Source organism: Mustelus asterias, chromosome 8 (genome assembly GCF_964213995.1).
Source record: "Mustelus asterias chromosome 8, sMusAst1.hap1.1, whole genome shotgun sequence".
NCBI classification, from domain to species: domain Eukaryota; kingdom Metazoa; phylum Chordata; class Chondrichthyes; order Carcharhiniformes; family Triakidae; genus Mustelus; species Mustelus asterias.
This window is the reverse complement of record NC_135808.1, coordinates 98547063-98567578: the sequence shown is the minus strand read 5'-3', so window position 1 is coordinate 98567578 and position 20516 is coordinate 98547063. Positions and strand designations below refer to the sequence as shown.

The 20516-nt window shown below is 42.0% G+C and overlaps 1 protein-coding gene across 2 annotated transcripts in view; it reads left to right on the top strand.

Annotated features, from left to right (window-relative positions):
* The window catches only part of ttc39a (tetratricopeptide repeat domain 39A), a 92092-nt gene that overhangs the window by 27703 nt on the left and 43873 nt on the right, over nt 1–20516 (top strand). For both annotated transcript variants that reach the window (XM_078218552.1, XM_078218554.1), the window contains exons 3-4: nt 17270–17401; nt 20065–20141. In XM_078218552.1, coding sequence (XP_078074678.1) covers nt 17270–17401; nt 20065–20141 — 209 coding nt within the window. The remainder of the gene's footprint in view (nt 1–17269; nt 17402–20064; nt 20142–20516) is intronic.

The window sequence follows — 20516 nt, the reverse complement described above, 5'->3', positions numbered from 1 at the left end:
GGGGAAAAAAAATAGTTGCATCCTTTTAAGAAATCTTGTGATGTATACCTTAGATGATACTTTACAATAAATTCTCTTATTTTCCACAGCATCTCCACAGATGCCTTTAGACCTGCTGAGATTTTCCAGCATTTTCTGTTTTTGTTTCAGATTCCAGCATCCACATACTTTGCTTTTGTTTTCATATGAATCTCAAACTTATTGTCCTACACCTCTGATCACTGTTTCTCAGCCTATCTTTATACACTCAGTTATACAGCAGAACTTTATTATTTTTACTACCTTTGGTCAGTAGCAATAAAGAGGCTGCTAATACTTGAAGTACCCATCACCATTGTAGTGTGACACTATGCAGGTGATTGGACGATAGCTTTGATTTCCACTCTGTGCTGAGTTTAGCTCAACTGGGACATGCGCATTACAATTGGTTGCGGTGCTCTTGGGACATGACAAAGAAAACTCAGGTTGAGCTTTGACATCAGGCTTTATTCCTAAAACAACCAGGATTGGGATAAATACATTGAATATTTCAGCAAGTCTTTAATATATTCCTTTACGGTAGTTAGTATAATATTATTATTTTATATGGTTGATAGCTGCAAAAATAACAGCAAAAGACAAATAACTGCTTCACATACTGTGGAGAATGTACATTAAAAGATTTTGATTTATTATTGTCACGAATTAGTATACAGTGAAAAGTATTGTTTCTTGCGTGCTATACAGACAAAGCATATCGTTCACAGAGAGGGAAATGAGTGCAGAATGTAGTGTTACAGTCATAGCTAGGGTATAGAGAAAGATCCACTTAATGCAAGGTAGGTGCATTCAAGATAAGATGTACTGAATGATTACAATGCACCGATTTCTAGTGGAGAATTGTAGTTTACAATTGTCATCTGAACCCCTCCATGAGATTATTCCCTGACATTCTTGGTGCATTATAGTTCTCAATATCATTGGTGTTGAGAGTCAACTTTTCTTTAAAAATATGAAATGAAATCTCTTAGTTATTGACATTGCAGTGTGAATGGCACTCTGCCTCGATACCTACTCGGTGCCAGGAATAGACTGGAGGTGATCAAGGTTCACTTCTCAAGGGCGATTAGCGAGGGCAACAATTGCTGGCCTCGTCAGCGACACTTGCATCCCATAAACGCATTGAAAAAATAGGAGAATGCATTGTCATTTCTAACAAGAGAAAAAAAAAGCTGTAGCCTTTTAAGAAATCTTGTGATGTATACCTTAGATTGTACTTCACGACACATTCTCTACATTTTTCAGACATCCTTAGTATCTGAGAATTTTTTTTGCATATTTTGTGAGAAATACTATAATGTGGGAAGATTTACCAGCAGGATGTCTTTTAAATTGTAGTCCAGAAGTCAGTGAGGGTGGTGAGGTATTGGGGAAGGTATCAGGGTCAAGGGTGGGTACCGGTAGACAGGAAGGTGGGTTGAAGTGTGTCTACTTCAATGCAAGGAGCATCCGGAACAAGGTAGATGAACTTGGGGCGTGGATTGGTACTTGGGACTACGATGTTGTGGCCATTACGGAAACGTGGGTAGAACAAGGACAGGAATGGTTGTTGGACGTTCCGGGGTATAGATGTTTCAGTAAGTGTAGGGAAGCTGGTAAAAGAGGTGGAGAAGTGGCATTGTTAATCAAGGATAGTTTAACGGCTGCGGAAAGGCATTTCGAGGGAGATCTGCACACTGAGGTAATATGGGCTGAGGTTAGAAATAGGAAAGGAGCAGTCACGTTGTTAGGAGTTTACTATAGGCCCCCAAATAGTAACAGAGATGTGGAGGAAGAAATTGCTAAGCAGATTATGGATATGTGTGGGGGTCACAGGGTAGTTGTCATGGGGGACTTTAACTTTCCAAATATTGATTGGGACCTTTGTAGGTCAAATAGTTCGGATGGGGCAGTTTATGTGCAGTGTGTGCAGGAGGGTTTCCTGACACAATATGTGGATAGGCCGACAAGAGGTGAGGCCACATTGGATTTGGTACTGGGAAATGAACCGGGCCAAGTGTTAGATTTGGTTGTGGGAGAGCACTTTGGAGATAGTGACCACAATTCGGTGTCTTTTGTTATTGCAATGGAGAGGGATAGGGCCGTACGGCAGGGCAAGGTTTACAATTGGGGGAGAGGTAATTATGATGCGATTAGGCAAGAATTAGGGGGCATAAGTTGGGAACAGAAACTGTCAGGGAAAGGAACTAATGAAAAGTGGAACTTTTTCAAGGAACAAATACTGGGTGTCTTTGATAGGTATGTCCCTGTCAGGCAGGGAGGAAATGGCCGAGTGAGGGAACCATGGTTCACGAAAGAGGTGGAATGTCTTGTGAAAAGGAAGAGGGAAGCTTATGTAGGGATGAGGAAACAAGGTTCAGATGGCTCGATTGAGGGTTACAAGTTAGCAAGGAATGAGCTGAAAAAGGGGCTTAGGAGAGCTAGGAGAGGACATGAGAAGTCCTTGGCGGGTCGGATCAAGGAAAACCCCAAGGCTTTTTACTCTTCTGTGAGGAATAAAAGAATGACCAGGGTGAGGTTAGGGCCGGTCAAGGACAGTAGTGGGAACTTGTGTATGGAGTCAGTAGAGATTGGCGAGGTGATGAATGAATACTTTTCTTCAGTGTTCACCAAGGAGAGGGGCCATGTTTTTGAGGAAGAGAAGGTGTTACAGGCTAATAGGCTGGAGGAAATAGATGTTCGGAGGGAGGATGTCCTGGCAGTTTTGAATAAACTGAAGGTCGATAAGTCCCCTGGGCCTGATGAAATGTATCCTAGGATTCTTTGGGAGGCAAGGGATGAGATTGCAGAGCCTTTGGCTTTGATCTTTGGGTCCTCGCTGTCCACGGGGATAGTAAGAAGTTTAACAACACCAGGTTAAAGTCCAACAGGTTTATTTGGTAGCAAAAGCCACAGAAGTGGCTTTTGCTACCAAATAAACCTGTTGGACTTTAACCTGGTGTTGTTAAACGTTTTACTGTGTTTACCCCAGTCCAACGCCGGCATCTCCACATCACGGGGATAGTGCCAGACGACTGGAGAATGGCAAATGTTGTTCCTCTGTTTAAGAAAGGGAATAGAAATGACCCTGGTAATTATAGACCGGTTAGTCTTACTTCAGTGGTTGGTAAATTGATGGAAAAGGTCCTTAGGGATGGGATTTACGACCATTTAGAAAGATGCGGATTAACCCGGGATAGTCAGCATGGATTCGTGAAGGGCAAGTCGTGCCTCACAAATTTGATAGAATTTTTTGAGGAGGTAACTAAGTGTGTTGATGAAGGTAGGGCAGTTGATGTCATATACATGGATTTTAGTAAGGCATTTGATAAGGTCCCCCATGGTCGGCTTATGATGAAAGTGAGGAGGTGTGGGATAGAGGGAAAGTTGGCCGATTGGATAGGTAACTGTCTGATCGAAGACAGAGGGTGGTGGTGGATGGAAAATTTTCGGATTGGAGGCAGGTTGCTAGCGGAGTGCCACAGGGATCAGTGCTTGGTCCTCTGCTCTTTGTGATTTTTATTAATGACTTAGAGGAGGGGGCTGAAGGGTGGATCAGTAAATTTGCCGATGACACCAAGATTGGTGGAGTAGTGGATGAGGTGGAGGGCTGTTGTAGGCTGCAAAGAGACATAGATAGGATGCAAAGCTGGGCTGAAAAATGGCAAATGGAGTTTAACCCTGATAAATGTGAGGTGATTCATTTTGGTAGGACTAATTTAAATGTGGATTACAGGGTCAAAGGTAGGGTTCTGAAGACTGTGGAGGAACAGAGAGATCTTGGGGTCCATATCCACAGATCTCTAAAGGTTGCCACTCAAGTGGATAGAGCTGTGAAGAAGGCCTATAGTGTGTTAGCTTTTATTAACAGGTTGTTGGAGTTTAAAAGCCGTGGGGTTATGCTGCAACTGTACAGGACCTTGGTGAGACCACATTTGGAATATTGTGTGCAGTTCTGGTCACCTCACTATAAGAAGGATGTAGAAGCGCTGGAAAGAGTGCAGAGGAGATTTACCAGGATGCTGCCTGGTTTGGAGGGTAGGTCTTATGAGGAAAGGTTGGGGGAGCTAGGGCTGTTCTCTCTGGAGCGGAGGAGGCTGAGGGGAGACTTAATAGAGGTTTATAAAATGATGAAGGGGATAGATAGAGTGAACGTTGAAAGACTATTTCCTCGGGTGGATGGAGCTATTACAAGGGGGCATAACTATAGGGTTTGTGGTGGGAGATACAGGAAGGATATCAGAGGTAGGTTCTTTACGCAGAGAGTGGTTGGGGTGTGGAATGGACTGCCTGCAGTGATAGTGGAGTCAGACACTTTAGGAACATTTAAGCGGTTATTGGATAGGCACATGGAGCACACCAGGATGATAGGGAGTGGGATAGCTTGATCTTGGTTTCAGATAAAGCTCGGCACAACATCGTGGACCGAAGGGCCTGTTCTGTGCTGTACTGTTCTATGTTCTAAATTTTTTTCAGCAATTTCCTGCCTGACAACCAGTAAGATTGACAGGCTGTGTTAGGCTGGGAAGCAGCCAAGTAACAGATGTCAGGTAAGTCTGACATTGCTGGGGCACAGAAGGTGCCTGAGTTCATGGAGGGGTCGGATATCACATGTGGATACACACATTGTTAGGAGGGGATACTGGAGGGGATACAGACGTGGGGATTGGAATGAATCAGGTATTGCTGGGGGTGGGGAATGGCGGGAGGTCTGGCATCGCTGTTGGTTGAGGGTGCTCAGCTGATTCCTTGGGCATGACTGTGGGGCGGTAAATTTGTTGGGCCTGGGGTAACAGCCCTGTACCTCTTGGCTTGCAAATAATGTAATAAAGACACATACTTCCTGGATCTGGCCCTTCTCACTTCCTTTAATATGGCGTGGGAAATCCGTGCATTAAAAATAAAAGAATTGAGCCTACTTAAACAACATTAGTGACTGATCTGCATGCGTCCAGAGAGTGGTTTGATAACCCGCCCCTTTTAAAACCAGAAATGGGCGGATTGAGTCTGGGGTTGAGAGTTTCAAAATTTTTACCTTCACACCTACCCACAACCCAACCACCCTGCAATCTAAAATTCCCACACACCCATCCTGATGGTTAAAACTCCCACACTCCCGTCCTATGGGCTAAAATTCTCTATGTATCAAATATGGAAGGAGCAGAGTTTAGACCACGTAGGATACTAGTTAAGAGTAAGAATTATGACTGAAGAAGTAGTCCAAAATAGGAAGTTAGAAGAAGGTAGATGCGATGTATCTTAAAATACATAGAAGAGATTTTTCAGTGAAACATACTGAAGGAAGCAAAAAGAGAAGGAAATGGGGAAAGAGTACTGATGAGTATGAATGTGTCAGGATTTTGGTATTTAGATACAAATACAAAATAATGTTTTGGTAGTCAGAAGCATTTATTAGAATAGGGGGATATGATATTGTAGCCTTCACAAAAGCTTGGCTTCAACCACTGTATAGAGTTTTCACGAGAGATAAGGAAAGAAAACTAGGACTTGTGGCCTCATTAAGTAAAGACAGCATTTTAACCACCAGGCATGGTGGTGGCACACAGATGGAATCTGGCAGGATAGCGCTAGGGCATAATGGAACTTCTATGTTATTGTCAGTATGATATTTGAGAGATCACTGAATAGTATGAAAGAAGTTACAGGTGAGACTTGTAGGTCTTTGTGATAGTAATGGTGTTGTAAATATAGGGAACTTTAATTGAAGCTAAACTGAGATATAACGATAGTTTGTAGGCAAAATTAAAAGGGACTGCCAGAATGCATCCAGGATAGTTTCCAGTTGTGATACAAGCACTAAAGTTTGTTTGTTCTTTTGATATTTCTGGATTAATCATGGTATGTATGTTACTAGACTAATTGAATTCTTTCAGCAAATTGGGACATAGATGAAAGGAAGCCGAGGGATTTGTATTTATGCGATTGTTAGAAGGCACTGGTTAAAGTGTCAAGGAAGCATCAAAAATTGTGGTGAACGTGGAAATACACAGCTGTGTGGCTCAGTGTCAGAAAGCAAGTAGAGATGAATGATTTCAAATCAACGGGTCATAGTTCATGGCATGCTCAGAGACCTGTTCAGAACCTCTCTTGTTTTGCATTTATATAAATAATTTGGGCATAAGCATGAGGAAGGACATTGAAATTTGCATTGGAGGGCATGACGAGCTGTGAATAAGAATACAGTTACAGGGAGATATAGACTGATATCGATGTAGAATATTGCAATGGCTATGGACGCTGACAAAATTCCGGCAATGATACTGAAGTTTTGTGCTCCAGAACTAGCCATGTTCCTAGAATCCCTACAGTGCAGAAGGAGGCCGTCCGGGTCATTGAGCCTGTACCAACTCTCTGAAAGAGCATTTTATCCAGCCCCACCTCCCATATCCCTGTAACCCCACGCATTTACCATAATCCATCTAACCTATGCATCTTTGGACACTAAGGGGCAATTTAGCATGGCTACCTAACCTGCACATCTTTGAATGTGGGAGCAAACCAGAGCACTGGAGGAAACCCACAAAGACACTTGAAGAACATGCAAACTCCATATGGACAGTCACCCAAGACTGGAATCCAACTTGGATCCCTATTGCTCTAACATTAGTTTTCATATGCTTGCTAACAAAACCCAGCTCTATTTCACCCCAATTTCTTGCTTTCTCCACTGTGGCTAAGTTATCAGATTCTTCATCCAACATCCAGAACTGGAAGGGCAGAAATTTCCTCCAATTCAATGTTGAGAAGACTGAAGGCAATGTTTTCAGTTGCTACTCAAAACTCTGTTCCCTCGCCACCAAAGCCATTCCTTTTCCTGGCAACAGTTTGGGTTTAAGTCAATTTATTGCTCTCTTGGTGTCACATTTGACCCTGAGATAGCATCTAACCTCGTATTCATACCATCACTAAAATAGTCTATTTCTACCTTAATAACAAAACTTGACTTTGCCCCATCTCAGCTCATCGGTTGCTGAAACCTCAAGCATGCCTTTGCTGCCCCTAGGCATAACAATACTCTCCCGACTGGTCTCCCACACTCTTCCCTCTGTAAGTCTTGAACTCATCTAAAACGCTGCTGCCCTTGTCTTAACTGTTTCCCATCACCCCATTGCTCGCTGATTTACATTGGTTCCTGGCCAAGCAACATCTTGAATTTAAAATTCTCATCCTCGATTTCAAACCCCTTCATGGTCTCACACTTCCCTTTCTCTGTAATCTCCTCCAGCCCCACAACCCTCTGCGAAATCTGCGATCTTCTAATTCTGGCCTCTTGTGCATTCTCAGTTTTATTCTGTGCTCTCAGTTGTATAGAGCCTAAGCTCAAGAATTTTCCCCTGCACATCTCTATCTTGTGTTCCTTCCTTTAGACACTTTATAAAACTTATTCCTTTGACCAAGCTTTTGGTCATCTGACCTAATATCTCCTTATGTAACTCAGTGTTGTGTTTTCTTTTATAATGCTCCGTTGAGTGCCTTGGGACTTTTTATTACATTAAAGGCTAAATATAAATATATATTGTTCAAGATGGTGGCTCAATGCCACCTTCTCGAGGGCAATAAATATTGGCCTTGCCAGTGATGTTTATATCGTATGAACAAATTTTAAAAAAAAACCACAGCTGCTGAGGAGCAATTAACTAATGGAGGAGTAACAGATGTACTTCAATGTAGAGAAGTTTGAAGTAGTACAATATGAAAAGAAGAATGGTCAACAGCATACCCAATGAGAGGATTCTTATCAGAATGCAGGAATTTTGGGATTTAGGTATCCAAATCCAAATATAATTTTAAAGACTGGAGTGAGGAGGAAAGGGCATAACAAGATTAGTGAGATTCTGGGTTGTACATATCTCCCAAGGGCAGGTCCAATAGCACCACGACCTTCGCCATGCTCAGGATAATGAGGCGGGTCCCAAATCCACTCCAGCTATAACAGGGAATTTAAACCTATGTTTTTGGCACCAATCTGATCCAAGCTGGTCATCCAGTCAACTTAGCCAACCAGCTCCCCAAGAAGTCCAAATTGCTGTGGCTACATACTGAACTATGGAGCTATGGATAGTGCTGGTACAGGCTCCAATGTCTTTTCTGATATGACTGACCAGGAATCCCTCCCATTCTTACCACTTGCCAGGTTGATTATCAACTTGTAAATTATTTCAATATATGCCAAGTATTTACAAGTTGATAATCAACCTGGCTGGCCACATTATGAACACATCTATAGCCATCAAGTCCTGGAGTGAGACTTGAACTTAAGAGCTTCTTGCTTAAATGTGGAGATGCTACCACAAGACCTGTTTTACATGGAAGGGTGTCAGAGGAAATGGTATTAAGTTTGTACGAAACATTGGTTAGGTTGCAATTGGTATACAGAATGCAGTTTTGATACCCCGTTAAGAGAAAGGGTAAGGAACTGGTAGACATGGTGTGGGTTAATTTGACTGGCACCATGGTGTGATCTTATAATCATGATTAGAGTTGTTAGCTCTGGTTAAGCACAAAATAGGTGCAATAGCCCAAACGATTGCCTTCTCTGGTGCAATTTCCATGATTGCAGGAAATATAAGATATAGCTTGAGAAGTATATCATTTTTAGGTCATAGCTGTTTTGTGAGGAAGACCGGCAACACAAGTACACACTTATCATTTGACGCCTGAGCAAAGATGGAAAGGCCTATCGAAATTCTGAACATTAGCTTTGATAATGGTATTTCGAAAACTTAACTTTTCATCTTTTTCATTTGGTTTTGAATAGTAATCTTGATTTAGTGGTGCTCATTTGCAAAGTTCAATATGGTAAGTTGAGATGTTTTGGCTACCACGCTATAGGGTTGTTTGTTCATGAATTATTTAAATAAAGGCTGTCTTTGGAAAGTAGAATGTTACACTATGCAACATTTGGCAGCCTGGCTGTACCTACTTTAAGAAGTCTCACAACACCAGGTTAAAGTCCAACAGGTTTATTTGGTCGCAAAAGCCACTAGCTTTCAGAACGCTGTTCCTTCGTCAGGTGGGTGGGAGTTCTGATCACAAACAGGGCACAAAGACACAAACTCAATTTGCATGAATAATGATTGGAATGTGAGTCTTTACAGCTAATCAAGTCTTAAAGGTGCAGACGATGTGAGTGGAGAGAGCATTAGGCACCGGTTAAAAAGATGTGTATTGTTTCCAGACAGGAAAGTTAGTGAGATTTTGCAAGTCCAGGCAAGTCATGGGGGTTACTGATAGCATGACATGAACCCAAGATCCCGGTTGAGGCCATCCTCATGTGTGCGGAGCTTGGCTATCAGTTTCTGCTCAGCGATTCTGCGTTGTCGTGTGTCGTGAAGGCCGCCTTGGAGAATACTTACCTGAAGATCAGAGGCCGAATGCCCGTGACCGCTGAAGTGCTCCCCAACAGGAAGAGAACAGTCTTGCCTGGTGATTGTCGAGCGGTGTTCATTCATCTGTTGTCGTAGCATCTGCATGGTTTCCCCAATGTACCATGCCTCGGGACATCCCTTTCCTGCACCGTATCAGGTAGACAACGTTGGCCGAGTTGCAAGAGTATGTACCGTGTACCTGGTGGATGGTGTTCCCACGCGAGATGATGGCATCCGTGTCGATGATCCGGCACGTCTTGCAGAGGTTGCTGTGGCAGGGTTGTGTGGTGTTGTGGTCACTGTTCTCGTGGAGGCTGGGTAGTTTGCTGCGGACAATGGTCTGTTTGAGGTTATGCGGTTGTTTGAAGGCAAGAAGTGGGGGTGTGGGGATGGCCTTGGTGAGATGTTCGTCTTCATCAATGACATGTTGAAGGCTCCGGAGGAGATGTTGTAGCTTCTCCGCTCCGGGGAAGTACTGGACAACAAAGGGTACTCTGTCCACCTTGTCCCGTGTTTGTCTTCTGAGGAGGTTGGTGCGGTTTTTAAACCGCAAACTGTTCCTACTTTGACAGGCCTAAAAGCATTATCCTGAATTAATTAATCAGTGAACTCCCTTTAAAAGGTGTTAAAGGCAATGACAATTCTTAGACCCTGTCATAACTAATGCTTTATTTGAATCCAGTTTAAGATTTGGTGAATATTACATTGGCAATCTAAAACATGTTTTCTAATGCTGTCATTTGTTGAGACATGCTGGTAAAAATGCAAGACAATCAAGGAGAGTAGACAGGAATCCATGGCCCTCCTACTGCTTATTCAGATGTTGGACAGTTAAGATTTTGTCTTTGCTAAGAACCATCTTCAAAGAGGTGGTTGTTCAACAAAGGAATCCAGTGTATAAGTTTGAGATTTGGTGGTCATTCATTTGGTTCTGTTTGAGCATTTGGAATGTATGAAATTCTGCAAACAGCTGCTTGTATATTAGCTGAGAGACTCTGTTTAAACAAATCTGTTGTTGTAACTCTTTGTCCAAATTCTTGAAGAAAAAGTAATTCAATTTGTGTATACACTATTGCAAATTCCGAAGGCAAAATACTGCAGATGCTGCAAATCTAGAATATAAGAAGAAAATGCTGGAAATGTTCAGTAGGTCAGGGAGAATCTTTGGAGAGAAGCAGTAGTTTTTCAGGTCAGAGATCTTTCCTGAGAACTTATTGTCCAATATCTGAGTGAACAGTAGATTTGAGGACCTTGGATTCTTGCCTTCTCTCTCTGAATATCTAGCATCTTGCCTTAACACATTACAGCATTTGGAAAAAGATATTTTAGTTTCCAATGCAATATCTGTTGTCAAATGTTCAAGAAAGGTCATCATCTTGAAAAGTTAACTTTGTCTCTAACTCTGTCGATGCTGTTAGACCTGCTTATTTCCAGTATTTTCTGCTTTTAAATTAAGTTACAACTTGTTTATGCCCCGTCCTTTATAGGACGGGGCATAGAGTATAAAAGTTGGGGTCTGATGTTGCAGATGTATAGAATGTTGGTTCGGCCGCATTTGGAATACTGCGTCCAGTTCTGGTCACCACACTACCAGAAGGACGTGGAGGCTTTGGAGAGAGTACAGAGGAGGTTTACCAGGATGTTGCCTGGTATGGAGGGGCTTGGTTATGAGGAGAGATTGGGGAAACTGGGGTTGTTCTCCTTGGAAAGACGGAGGATGAGGGGAGACTTAATAGAGGTGTATAAAATTATGAAAGGCATAGATAGGGTGAACGGTGGGAAGCTTTTCCCCGGGTCGGTGGTGACGTTCACGAGGGGTCATAGGTTCAAGGTGAAGGGGGGGAGGTTTAACACAGATATCAGAAGGACATATTTCACACAGAGGGTCGTGGGGGCCTGGAATGTGTTGCCGGGCAAGGTGGTGGAGGCGGACACACTGGGAACGTTTAAGACTTATCTAGACAGCTATATGAACGGAGTGGGAATGGAGGGATACAAAAGAGTGGTCTAGTTTGGACCAGGGAGCGGCGCGGGCTAATTGTTCCTGGTTTCTCGTTTCAAGGCTTCATTCTATGATCATCTTGCTGGTGCCAGTACAGAGTGAGACTGCGGATAGTTGGGAACCTGTCTCGGGGGCAGGGAATTCATATGGTGTTCGTGGAAGTGGAAATGACTAGGGTTGGGAAGCATTTTCCGATCGGGGCCATTGTGATCTCCTGGACTCGTTTCGATCGCCTCAGGGGGTCGGAGAGGAATTTCCCAGATTTTTTTTCCCCATATTGGCCCTGGGGTTTTTCACTCTGGGTTTTTGCCTCTCCCTGGAGATCACATGGTCTGGAATGGGGGGGTGGGGGTAAGTTAATAGGTTGTAATGAACAAAGCATCGTAGCTGTGAGGGACAGCTCGGTGGATAGGATATTGGTATGTAGATAGGCTGGAAAATTGGGCGGGGATCCTGGATTCAGGATTCAATCCTGGACCGGGGAGCGGCGCGGGCTTGGAGGGCCGAAGGGCCTGTTCCTGTGCTGTATTGTTCTTTGTTCATTGTTGTTTGTTCTGTATTGAGTTTTGCTTTATATGTTTGGTTCTGTGAAATATTGTGACAAATGCAGTTATCCAGGTTCATAGTTTATTTGGCATCTAACATAGAAGGAAGCCAACATAAATGCCAATTCATAACATAGAATGAGTATTGGACTTCAATTAGGCTTGCTTGCCTGCAGAATTTCATACATTCCAAATGCTCAAACCCAACCAAATGAATGACCATCAAATTTCATACTTACAATGAAAAAAGCATGCAGAGCTCAATTCATGAGAGATGCTGTCTGCTTAAGAAAACTGTTAAACTATTCATACAGAAAATAATTTGTTGGAGAAAGCCAAGTTGCTACCTGAATGTTTTGAAGAATAGATTTTAGGTGACTGCTCTAGACTTTCAATTACTAAAGACTGGTTTCAAAAGGATCAATTCAACTCCACAAAGTTTTGTTAGTCACCAGTATCGGGGCATGTGTCCAAATTGAACTCCAAACCAGGACTTAGCCACATGCACATACCTTATACGTAGTCATATTCTTCTGATTAGGATTATAACCCTTCACTATGAAATGATTTTGAACTATTTCATCTCTGAACCAGGAAAGGACGGTTAGAAAACATAGGAGAAGCTTTGGAAGAAAGTGGCGTGATTGACAATGTCAAAGGCTACAGAGAAGTTGAGAAGGATGAGGAGGATTGAAGTGTAGTATTGTCACAGTCACATGTGATGATGTCTGCAACTTTGATTGGGACTGTTTCACTTGTTGGTTAAGCTTATATTTTTGACGTGCAAAACATTAATTCGGATTTGGTTTATTTCAACTGCCTTCCTTCCAGTGGTTCCAAGAGCTGGTGCACTTTGCTGGACTGCATGAGGAAACTGCAGACCTTCGCAGCCATAGGCTTTCCTTTCAGAGTTCCACGAACCCACTTGACTGACTGTCTGGGACTATTCCACCCAATCCCCTGCAGTGGCCTATTGCTGCCTGCATTCCCTCTCTCGCTTGTCAGTCTCTCTTGTCAGTAACTCTTGCTGGGTTCATGGAGGACCCTCAATTAAAACAGAGTTAAATTGGTGCACGTTTCACACTGTTATGGGACACCCTCACCCTTTCCAATCACGCACCCTGGATTCTAGCACTGAAATGAAAGTAACAGCCTTGTCATGATATTCTTGCATAGCATTGTGTGGTGTTGTTCTGAGTCACCAATGTTCTCAATGTGCCAGCTATGAAAGATTTCTCTTTGTGAAATGTAACCATACAAATTACATTTGCTTCTCGAAGGCGCAAGAAATGAGGATGGCATTTGGACAGCTTGTGCTAAATTCTATGTTTGCAAGAAAACTGTGCTCTCATTCTTTAGAGTATTTTCCTTTCAGAAGTTCACATGCATTAACTTAGACAATATTTGCGCAGATAGGGGAGACAAGAGTCCTTCCACATTTAGAGTCTTTGTGCAGGTCTTTTTTTAAAAAAAAAATCTTTCTTGCAACTTTCTCCTCACAGGACTATTCATCCTCAGACTAGATTCCTAAGCCTGTGAGCATGGGCTACTATTAAAAAGCTGCACGCTACCACCACTCTTACAGTGACAGGAGAAAACTTCAAACACACCAGTGAGCTACTATGGATTGTTCCTTTCCTTGTTAAAATAAGTAACAAAATATTCCAAAGAGATAAAAAATATGTGATGAAACGAAAGGAGTGAGGGATTTTAGAACCATAGAAAAGTTATAGCACAGAAGGAGGCCATTCGGCCCATTTTGTCCATGCCAGCCCAATGACACACAGGTGCCCTTTCTAATCCCACCTTCCTGCACCCGGCCCATACCCCTGTAGCTTACAACAGTTAAGGTGCAGGTCCAGGTACCTTTTAAAAGAGGCTTTTAAACAGTCTTTTTCTTAAATTTAGGATTTTGTCCCATCAATTTAAAAAAAAAAAATTTAATCATTGCGAGTGCCATCTCAAACTAGTCTTTGAGTATTTTTTCCGCATCAGCTGTGTTTCACCACCCTCAGTTACCTTCAACCTTCACTCCCTCCACCCCCATCTCACCATGGCTGCTATTTGCACTGCTGCACTAACTCACCAAGACCTGCACCAAATCCACTACATCCATCACTTAGAAGGACAAGAGCAGCTAGTCAATATCTTTTCCCAAAGGTAGGGGAGTCTAAAACTAGAGGGCATAGGTTTAAGGTGAGGGGAGAGATACAAAAGGGTCCAGAGGGGCAATTTTTTCACAGAGGGTGGTGAGTGTCTGGAACAAGCTGCCAGAGGTAGTAGTAGAGGTAGGTACAATTTTGTCTTTTAAAAAACATTTAGACAGTTACATGGGTAAGATGGGTATAGAGGGATATGGACCAGATGCGGGCAATTGGGACTAGCTTAGGGGTTTAAAAAAAAAGGGCAGCATGGACAAGTTGGGCTGAAGGGCCTGTTTCCATGCTGTAAACCTCCGTGACTCTCTGACTCTAGTGCATGGGAATTCCATCACCTGCAGGCTTTCCTCCAAATTTTACACTATCCTGATTTGGAACTTAATTGTTGTTCCTTCACTGTTGCTGAGTCCAAATCCTGGAACTCCCTCCTTAGCAACACTGTGGGTGTACCTACACCAAACATCTGCAGAGGCTCAAGAATGTGGCCTAACACCATCCTCTCGAGAGGAAGTATGGATGGGCAACAAATGCTGGTCTTGCCATCAGTGACCACATCCTGTGAATGAATTTCTTAAAAACGAACTCTCAATTGTATGTTGGGAGAATGACTGATATTCTTTCAGCTTCACAGGAAGTATTAGTGGAAAAAGTCAGTCAAAAATCAGCTGGCAAATGAGTTTGTTGAACAGCCACCAAGCACCCATGTGCCAGGAATGATTAACATGTATTTAAGGAAAGCTAGATAAAATACATGGGGGAGAAAGGAATATAAAGTTATGCTGACAGGGTTATATGAAGAGGGATGGAATGAGACTCATGTAGAGTGGAAAACACCAGCATGGACCAGTTGTGCTGAATGGCCTGTGTTGGTGCTGACAATTATGAGCAATCCTATGCATCATCAGGCTACTTATCAATGATCTAATCCAGTCAAGGTCAAATTCAGATGTATTATTTTAAATACAGGTGACCATCAGCATTGCATTCTTTGCTGTGCTCTTCATTGTTTGAGTGATGCGTCTCCATTACAGAGACTTTTCAGTGGCGACTGTATTAGTTGCAGCTTCCACTTAGCACCAGCAGATACAGAAGTGAGGTGCAGCTTTGTGGGTAGGATGTCTACATAATGCAGAGAAAAGCTGACTCCAGTGGGGACTAAGAGTACCACTTCCCTTCTAAGATCTACAAAAAATCTTTATAGAAACTGAACTGTTGGAGTCTGAGCCCCGAAATACATGAATGTAAAAGATATTGTGGCACTTTTTTTCAATTCATTCATGGGCTGTGGGCGTCACTGGGCTGGGCCAGTATTTGTTGCCCATCCCTAATTTCCCTTGATTTGAGTGGCTTGTTTGGCCATTTCAGAGGGCAGGAAAGAGTCACGTGTAGGCTAGGCCAGGTAAGGATGGCAGACTTCCTCCTTCAAAGGACATTGAACCAGATTGTTTTTTATGATGATGGACAATGGTTTCATGATCATCATAAGACTTTTAATTCCAGCTTTTTCATTGAATTCAAATTTAATCATCTGCCGTGGTAGGGTTCAAATGTGGGTCCCCAGAGTATTAGCCTGGGTTACTGGTCTCTGGATTACTAGTCCTGTGCCAATAGCACTATGCCACTGCCCACCAAGTACAAAGTGGTAATGTTCCTAGTGTCCTGGTCAATATTCATCCTTCCAACAAAATAAATTAACTGGTTGTTCACCTTGCTCTTTGTGGGATGTTCCTGATTACAAATCGGCTGTCATACCAGTTGATAACTGTTGGAGATGTCTCAAGGATATGAATGGTGTTACACAAATGTGAGTTGTTTATAAGTCACAGGTCTTTGCTTTATCAAATCAGACTGATCAGAAGTGCTTCCAGAGTGTGATTTATGAACTATATCTTGCAGTTAATTGCTATTTCTCATTTTCTTTAAAATTCTCATGTGAACATTTTCTGACTTCTTCCTACATGCAATAGTTGTATTTAAGATTGACTAAGAGAGGTGTTTGACTGAAATATAGATCACTAACAACAGGGATAATTGGTTGTACTGATGTATTGGCTTACTATTGGGCACTGAATGCTGCGCTTCCTTTTCTTGAATCACAGAATGCTTGCAGTACATAAGACTATTCAGCCTAATGTGTCTGTGCTGGTTCTCTGAAGGGGCAATTCACCTAGAGTCACTCCCATTCTTTTATCCCAATAGACCAGCACATTCTTTTTAGATAATCCAATTCTCTCTTGAATGCCCGAATTGAACTTGCCTCCATTGCTCTCCTAAGCAGGACGTTCCAGATGCTAACCACTAGCTGTGTGAAATAAAGGTTTTCTTCATATTGCCATTGCTTCTTTTGCTAATTACCTTAAATCTGTGCCTCTGGTTCTCAATCTATCCACCAAAAGAATCATAGAATTCCTACAGTACAGAAGGAGGCCATTTGGACCATTGGGTCTGCACTGACTCTCCGAAAGAGCATCCCACCCAAGCCCATCCATGTCACCCCCAAGCGTTTACCACGCTAATTCCCCTAATCTAACAATGGAAACAATTTCTCCCTATCTACTCAATCCAGATCCTTCATGATTTTTGAATACCTCTATCAAATGTCTCCAAAGCTTTCTCTTCAAGGAGAACAGTCCAGTCCCAACTTCGCCAATCTATTTATGTAAATTGTTTGGTTTCTTCACACATTTCAATGGGATTGTAGGGGGACGTTATCAATTGTCTCGTTGATTATGGCCTTGTACCATGGAAATCGGTGGCTCAACCAAATAGAAGAAACTTTCACCAGGTGTGTGCAAGGATAAAATGTAAATTGGTGACATTTCTGTGCAACCACTCATATGATTATGCAAAAATTGTCATGTGAATCTATAAATATGCAGCTATTTTCAGATATTGGGAAGCATGGTGACTCGTATAGCTAGATATGTCATTACATAGTGCTGTGCACAATTCTGATACACACACATTAGTGAACAGAAAATTAAATCAAGGTTTTTGGAGAGCCGAACACATGATCCCATCAATTCTATGGTTTGGGATTTGTTTAAATACTGTAATGAAGGATTTTATTGGTATGTTTAGGTATTAAACCTTTGTAGGCCCATGGTTATTAGTATTGACTACCTGTGTACTTGTTTTTTTTCTATTGTTTTACAGAGCCAAAGACAGCATGTACCATTCCCTGACTTATGCCACAATATTGGAAATGCAAGCTATGATGACCTTTGAACCTGAGGATATTATTAATGCTGGGAACACAATGAAAGAAGCCCAAACAATCTGCCAAAAGCAAGTTGTTGTTTTTTTTGCGCAGTAAAACTCTAAAGTTCCGTAACAATGTAACTGAGCAATTTCTACTCAGCGATATCTAATAGCTTTGTCACCAAGTACAAACATACAGGATTCACATATTTATCAATGTGAGCAGCACAGTAAAGATAAATGCAGCAAAGGATAACATTTCTAAGCCTGCTTTTCATGAAAATTACTTGAAATTTACATTTGTAAGACTGAAGCAGCGAAATATGTCTTGTAGATGATACAAAATTGCATAATGTTAAAATCTTCAGTCTTCCTACAGGTGCCTTGCAAACCAAGGCTTCAGCTGTGGGTGAAAAGGCACAGAGGGGAGCTGGTGTTTTCTCTGGGTGAAGTTGGCTGGATTTGCTCTCCAGCTGGAGCCATCTACACAAATCCTACTTCTCTGAGCCTTTCACCCATCATTTTTAAATTGCTGCTTTTTAAATGACGTATCATAGTCTCTGCCTCAACAGCCACTTCTAATGGCCCTCTGTATGCAGTCAGCCTCCACTGTATCTTTCAATAATCCTCAGTTTATGTTCTCTTTTTACTGATTTAGCCAACTAGTGAAAACAATCACCAGGAGTTTTCTGGAGGCTTCCCCTGCACTGCCATCATCACATCTATGAAAGATATAGGGTGGAGCGGGTGAAGCACTGAGTAAATTATTAGTGAATTTTGCTTTATTTGCCCTTCCAAATTCTGAAGGCTTTTAAGCTCCAGAAGCTGAAGGTCATAGAGGTGGAGATGGGGACATTAGGCTGTGGCTGCAGGACCTGTAGGTTATAGGATCCCTTCAGTGCAGAAGGAGGCCATTTGGCCCATCGGGTCTGTACCAACTCCCCGTAACCCCATGCATTTACCATAATCCACCTAACCTACGCATCTTTGGACACCAAGGGGCAATTTAATGTGGCCAATCCATTTAAACTGCATATTCTTCGACTGTGGAAGGAAACCAGAGCAGCAGAGGGAACTCGGGCAGACACGGGGAGAATGTGCAAATTCCACACAGTCACCCAAGTCCAGAATCGAACCCAGGTCCCTGGTGCTGTGCTAACCACTGCACCACCGTGCTGCCCACATAGCATAATGCCTTATAGGTGGGGGGTGGTGGGTGGGGGTGGACAGGGCGGCACACTATGTAGGAGGCTTATAATGAGCATTTGCCTTTTTCACAAGTGAAGATAAATAATATAGATTATGTAATATAATTATTGCTCCAATTTATATGGGACAATGGCTTTTTGTCATTGCTTAGATAGAATCCCTCATATTTGGCCTTTTAAAAGTATGAGCGCAGTAAAGCAGAACCAAATACCAACCACACTGTCATTCATCCCAATCATTTGTTATTATATATCGTAATCTTCCATTCAATATTTGAGCTCAGTGTGAGGACGTTAAATGTAGCATTCACCAGAAATATCAGTGGAGGCAAAAATTGAAGTGTTTATAATAAATAAAACATACAAAACTGTGATTGATCAATGGCATTGTGGAAGGTAGTGTCGGTATTTGAGTTCCATTTTTCCCAGTGCATCAGGAGAAATAACTAAATGCTGTTTCAATTACTTTTATCCCAGATTCCTCCAGATAATTAGGGGATCTGGGAACAGGGATACCATGGATTATTATGAGATTTAAAGATTTGAAATATGAATATAGCTGGATGGAAGTGGAGAAGGGAGGGGAGGGGAGGGGGGGGGAAGGAGAAAATGAAAGTGATGATATAAACTTCCTGCTTCAGATCACATTGCAAATGTTTTGAATATCATGAAAATGTTTCAGAGTGCAGCGATCGATCAGCTACCTTACTGATCAAGAAATAGGGACAAGGGCCTCGGAGGGTGAATTTAAACATTTTTCCTGGGGTTTCCTATGTTATGGGAAACCCTGTGAAACTTCAACCCCATTTAACACAGTTCAGTAAGGAAACAAGAAATTTATTACAGTTGAATAGCAACCTTTCTACTATTAACCTCACACTTATCTACATTAAACTCCATCTGCCACATTTTGGCCCACTCACCTAACCTATCTATGTCCATTTGTAAATTTCTTATTTCCTCATTGCACCTTACTATCCCACCTGTTTTAGTGTCATCTGCAAATTTGGCTACAGTACCTTCTATCCCTGTAATCCAAGTCATTAATATAGATTGTTGATAGTTCTATCTTTTTTCATTTTGAGCCATAGCCTACACAAGAATTAATTTAGCATTTTAAAGATCGATTAGTAGCACATCGCAGATGAGAGCCCAGACTGTTAGCCTATTAAATTGTACAAGCTAGACTCAATGAACCAATAACTTTTTGTGAGTGTATCAGAACCATTAAGATGTAAAATAATGTCCCTCAAAGAGCAACGCTGCCTCAGACTTGAGGCAGCATGACAGAAATCAGATAAAAATATTAAGCATCAGCAATTGAAGAAAACAAATAACTTTGTATTGCAATGTGTCAAGTATATGTACAAATATATATATATTTTGCTTTTAGTGTTTAACATTTTGTCCAAGTCCATAGAACTGTATCCCAGCACAATCCTGTACCTTCCGCGTAATTAGAGAATGAAGGAAAGTTGTAAATTGAGCTTCATTGTCATTGTCATGGGATAGTAACCTGGGTTTGTTACTCTCTCCTGTTAGGTTTAGGAAAAAGACCAGTGTTGCAGACTCGATCAACAGCCTGATGAATAGGCATGCCGCAGAACAGTTCACTGAAGGTTAGTATAGTATCATTTATGTTTCATCCTTCACTGGTTCCAGTTATCTTTCTTTCCCACCACTTTTAAAAAGTGTACACAAAGTCTTTCAACTAATGTCTCATGGCAGTTTTTTGTAATGTATCCCTTCAATCTGCCGTTATTATCTGACGTAAATCCCAGCTGTTATTAATGTGTGAGTTATGAAGGTGAGTGCTGTAGACTGTTAGTTTTCATATGGCCTTAGCTACTTTAAGCGCTGCTTTTATTAACTTTTGAACCTGAACACCCAAATCCCTCTGGCTCCTCCGGCTCACCTAGCTTTTCCCTATTCTAAGCATAACTACTAGACACGGGGTGGAGGGGGAAAAATGAGGAGCTCGGGGCCCCACTAAC